This window comes from Myotis nattereri (assembly GCF_964212035.1).
Source record: "Myotis nattereri genome assembly, chromosome: 15".
Taxonomy (NCBI): Eukaryota; Metazoa; Chordata; class Mammalia; order Chiroptera; family Vespertilionidae; genus Myotis; species Myotis nattereri.
The window spans coordinates 45,766,097-45,771,102 of record NC_138090.1 but is presented as its reverse complement, the minus strand read 5'-3'; the positions used below and the strand labels follow the sequence as shown (position 1 = coordinate 45,771,102).

At 59.9% G+C, this 5,006-nt stretch overlaps 1 protein-coding gene across 1 annotated transcript; it reads left to right on the top strand.

Moving 5' to 3' along the window:
• Positions 1 to 329: 329 nt before the first annotated feature.
• On the top strand, positions 330 to 4,528 carry ZNF296 (zinc finger protein 296). Its single transcript, XM_081108532.1, has 3 exons — positions 330 to 1,475; positions 1,692 to 1,841; positions 3,459 to 4,528. The coding sequence occupies exons 1-3, from the start codon at positions 1,178 to 1,180 to the stop codon at positions 4,427 to 4,429; spliced, it is 1,419 nt and encodes a 472-aa protein (XP_080964658.1). The 5' UTR covers positions 330 to 1,177; the 3' UTR covers positions 4,430 to 4,528.
• The last annotated feature ends 478 nt before the right edge of the window (positions 4,529 to 5,006 follow it).

The following is a 5,006-nucleotide window of genomic DNA, read 5'->3' as shown; positions in this document are numbered from 1 at the left end:
AGCTCAACCCCCCTCCTGTCCGTCTCCTCCCTCCTTGTTATTTATTATTATTAATTATTATTATTATTTTATTATTTTGTGTAGTGAAAGTGGAAATTTATTGAAGAACAAGTACAGACTCCCACGTGGGGAGGGAAAAGAGTCCCTCCTCCTTGTTATTCTTGACCAGAGACTCGCTGACTCCCTCACATCCCTCAGGTCTCAACTCCACCATGCCTTTCCCTGGTGTGGGGAGAAAATTGAGGCCCCCCCCGCCCCCACACACATGTCACCCTGCCCCTTTATAACCCGTCCTAGCTTTGTTTGGCTCCAGGTGACACTGGTCACCCTCACCCAAGAAGGAACTCTATTTTAAATAGTTATCTTGTTGAGCGTAGTCTCCCTGAACCAGTAAACTCGGGGGGGAGGGGAGGGGAGGCCCAGGGATTATTGTCTGTTGGGTTCTGTTGGGTTCGCTGCAGTGTCCCCAGTGCTTAGAGCAGTACCTGGTGCACCATAGGCTCGCGATAAAGGTTTGCCCAGTGGATTTTTTTAAAAATATATTTTATTGATATTTTACAGAGAGGAAGGGAGAGAGATAGAGAGTTAGAAACATCCATCAGCTGCCTCCTGCACATCTCCCACTGGGGATGTGCCCGCAACCCAGGTACACGCCCTTGACTGGAATCGAACCTGGGACCCCTGAATCCGCAGGCCGACGCTCTATCCACTGAGCCAAACCGGTTTCGGCACCCAGTGGATTTTTATTATGTATTTACTGAAAAAGTCCAAGCTACTGTTAGGGGCACAGTTAGAAACGTAGCCCGACCGTTTTCTCCCTCCTGGGTGTTTGTGGGGGTGCTGTGCCTCAGTTTCGCCAGCCCTAAAACGGGGTCCGCAGTCGCCGTTTCTATGCCGGCCGCGTGAGCTGGGTGTCCTTAGGTGTAGCCCTTAGGCCAACCCCCGTGGGCACGGCTCAGCCTGAGCGTGGCCTCCAGCCGGGCCCCTGCGGACCGCCCCTTCGGCTCCCACAGGCCCCGCCCCCCGGTGGGCGGAGCCACGGCCGGGCCAGCACGTGTAAAAGTTCGCGGCCAGTCGCCGCAGTCACTCACCTGAGCGTCTCGGCCCGAGCGCACACGCCTCGCGCGCCTTCCGCCCGCCGGCCCGCCAGCCCGCCGGATCGTCCGCACCGCGACCCATGTCCCGCCGCAAGGCCGGCTGCATGCCCCGCCGAGTCGACCCCGAGCCCGCCGCCCACACCGACGACGAGACGGAGATGGGGGACCTGGTCATCGACGTGAAGCCCGAGCCGCATCCGTGGCCCCTACAGGCCGCGGGGCTGCAGCGGGGTTCCCCAAAGGAAGTGCCCGCGCCGGGCCGCCTCGAGGGCGCACCCCGCTACTGCCCTAGCCAGATGCCCGCCGTCAGTACGCTCCTCGCCCTCGGCTTGCAGAACCAGCCGGCGCCGTGGACTTCCCTGGTTCCTAATCCTCACGGTAAGAGCCCCCTGTGCCGGGCCCCGCGACCCTCTCCTTTCACTCTCGGGTGGGACGCCGGCCTCCGGCACCGCTCCGCGGCCCCTGCCCCTGCCCCGGCCGTGTTTCCGTAGCTGGGTCCTGGCTCCCTTCTCACCTCCGGGTTTCCCCTCTCCCTCGGAACCCCCAGCCGGTTCTGGCCCCACCCCATGCTCACCACCCGCTTCCTCCCTGCAGACCGCCAGCCCTGGACTGACAAACACACAGATACGTTGACCTGCGGCCTCTGCCTGCAGACCTTCCCGCTGAAGGCCATCACGTCTTTCATGGACCACAAGAAGCAGGGCTGTCAGCCCTCGAGAGGCCCCAGCCCTTGCCCGGACTCAGGTGAGTAGAGCTGGGATGCAACCCCCTCTCAAGTTCAAGGGCCCGGCTTCCTGTGGGAGAAGGGGCTGAGCTGGACAGGCGGGGCAGTGAGCACTACTTCCCCTTTCTGGCTCCCCATCGGGTGTAGCCTAGGCGTGGCCAGGGCCTGCCCTGTCCTAGGGCTGGGACTAGTGGTGGTGCGAAGGGTGGGGGCAGGGCTGGGCAGGGAAGGAGGATGGCCCACTGGGTGTGGCCAGCCCCAGAAGACTGGTCTGGGGACTTGCCACACACGCCCCCCCAATCTGGTTTCACTTCTCCTTCCCCTTGGCCAGAAATAACTGGCCAGGTGGCTGGACCAGTGTGGCAGTAGGGGGACCCTGGGGAGGGCAGTGGTCTGGGGGAGGGGCAGCCTGAGGCCAGCTAGAAGGGTGGTGTTGCCCCCTCCCCTGGAATCTCCCAGAAGTGCTTGCTGGGAAGCCCCTGGTTTGAGCCGAGTCCTCCTGTCTGGGCACCTGGGTTCCTTCTCTTGGAATGGAATTAAACCCTTACCGTGGCACTAGGCTCAGGATTTTCAGTCCCCCGCCTATAAACCGGGATTTTTTTCGAAAAGGGCTGGGCCACAGGGAGGGTCCTGTATTGAAAGGAAGAGCTGTGATCAAATCCGCTAGAGTGCGAGCAGGGAGGGGCTGTGATGGAATTATTGGAACGAAACACAGACTCTTGGAGGATTGTGGACTCAGCCCAGCTAAGGTTTACTGAGAGATTACATGGACCCAAACTCTCAGTTGTTCCCTATTTGAGGTCACAACAACCCCGAAAGGGAGAGGATCCCCATATTCTAGCAAGTATGGAAACTGAGGTTCAAAGAGGGGGTTCTTTTTAAATACGTTTTTATTGATTTTAATTTTTTTGTGTGTTTTTTGTTAATCTTCACCTGGAGATATTTTTCCATTGATTTTGAGAGAGAGAGTGGAAGGGGGGGTGGGGGGGGGAGACATCGATGTGCCTCCTGCATGTGCCCCATCAGGTACGTGCCTTTGACCTTTGATTGGAATCGAACCCGGGACCCTTTGGTCTGCAGGCCGATGCTATCCACTGAGCATAACGGGCTAGGGCTAGCACACTGGTTTTGGTCACCTTGAGCAAGGCCTTCCTGATCCCCCGATACGAAACAGTACTCCCTGTCCATCTGCTTTAACTTTTCACTTTTTTTTTTTTTAACTTACTCACTTTTCCACAAAGATTTCCTTTCTTCTTTTAAAGTTGATTTGTACCACTTACTTATGCATTCATTGGTTGATGCTTCTATGTGCTCTGACTGGGGGTTGAACCCACAACCCTGGCACATGGGGATGATGCTCTATCCAATTGAGCTACTGGGTCAGGAGGGCATCTTAGTGGTTTTCAAGCACGGAAAGAACGCTTGCATACTCATCATCCACTCCCGACTTTCCTTGCTTCTTGTCCATCTACCCGCCTCCCTGAACATCAGCTTCCTGAGGGCAGGGGTTTTCCCTGTCCTCTTGCCGTTTTGGGGCCTAGAACAGGCTTTCCCACAGAATGTGTCCAGCTGGCAAGCTGTGACCACTACCGCTATGCTTTTTACCCATCACACTAACACCCAGCCTGTCTCTGCAGAACTTGAGGACCTGAAGGCTTTGACTTGCCTCCGCTGTGGCCGACAATTCACCAGGGCCTGGAAACTGCTGCGCCACGCCCAGTGGGACCATGGACTGTCCATCTACCAGACGGAATCCGAGGCCCCAGAGACCCCGCTGCTGGGCCTGGCGGAGGTGGCTGCAGCCATGTCAGCAGTGGTGGGGCAGGAAGTGGAGGCCAAGGGCTCCCAGGCGAGCAGCCTCCCCCGGCGGAGCCCCACCTGCGCTGTGTGCATGAAGACCCTCAGCTCCTTCAGCAACCTCAAGGTGCACATGCGCTCGCACACGGGCGAGCGGCCCTACGCCTGTGACCAGTGTCCTTACGCCTGTGCCCAGAGCAGCAAGCTCAACCGCCACAAGAAGACCCACCAGCAGCTGCAGCCTCAGAGCCCCGACACGGCCAAGGCCAGTCAGGAACAGGCCTCAGCTGCCCCTCCGGAGCCAGCCGCCCACGCCGCTGCCCCAGCCAGGACTCTCCTGTGCAGCCGTGAAGGGGCTGGAGCTGCCGACACAGCGGGTGTGCAGGAACCTGGGGCTCCAGGTGGTGGAGCTCAGGCTGGTCCTGGTGGGGACGGTTGCGGTGTCGCCATCAAGGAAGGGAGAATCAACTCTGCCCAGATCCCAGAGAAGTTGCCTAAGAAGACTCCAAAGACAGTGGGCAAGAGCCACGGGCCCGGGGGCAGCTGTGAGTTCTGTGGGAAACGTTTCACCAACAGCAGCAACCTGACTGTGCACCGGCGCTCACACACCGGGGAGCGGCCCTATACCTGCGAGCTCTGCCCCTACGCCTGTGCCCAGAGCAGCAAGCTGAACCGCCACCGCCGCATGCACGGGCTGGGGCCCGGCGGGGCCCGCTTTGAGTGCCCCCACTGCCGTGTGCCCTTCGGCCTGCGGGCCACCCTGGACAAGCACCTGCGGCAGAAGCACCCCCAAGCAGGCGGGGAGGCCTGAGTGGTAGGAATGCCTTCCCCCCTGCCGCCCCTGGTGCCACTGCTCATGTATCTGTTGATCATGTCCTGCTGTGAATAAATCCTCCCTCCCTCCCTCGTTATACACGTGTGGACTTCGCTTTCTCGGGGCATCTGAGGTGGGGCAGGCGGCTTCCCCTCCTTGGGGTGGACGGCTGGACAGACCGGTTTGGAATGAGGGGGTGAGGGAAAGGCCAGCCCCCAGTGCCTGTGGCTCGGCAGGACTGGCACAGAAAGCCGTGCTCCCGGTTCCTGATGTGGGCGAGGGCAGGGAGAGGCCTGGACCTGTCACCAGAGGCCCTGGGCAAAGTCCTGGCCCATCCTCCACACGTGGGTGCTGGGCCCTTCTCCTACTGCATGGAGCCCCTGCCCTCACTGGGCCGGAGGCACAGATGCAGCCAGGCTTCCCACACAGGCAACACGCGCCTGTCCCCTCACTCCCAGCAAGTCTGTCTCCACCCCCACCCCCACCCCCACCCCCACCCCCACCCGGCTGGCTGGTGGACAACGGAGTTTGGGAGCCCACACCCAGCACATGGATGACACGGAGGCCAAGTGAA

Bases quoted from the DNA above. Each gene is read 5' to 3' on its own strand.
- ZNF296 (XM_081108532.1), top strand. From the start codon at position 1,178: ATGTCCCGCCGCAAGGCCGGCTGCATGCCCCGCCGAGTCGACCCCGAG. The intron at 1,476-1,691 runs GTAAGAGCCCCC...TCCTCCCTGCAG, and splicing joins CCTGGTTCCTAATCCTCACG to ACCGCCAGCCCTGGACTGAC. The intron at 1,842-3,458 runs GTGAGTAGAGCT...CTGTCTCTGCAG, and splicing joins CAGCCCTTGCCCGGACTCAG to AACTTGAGGACCTGAAGGCT.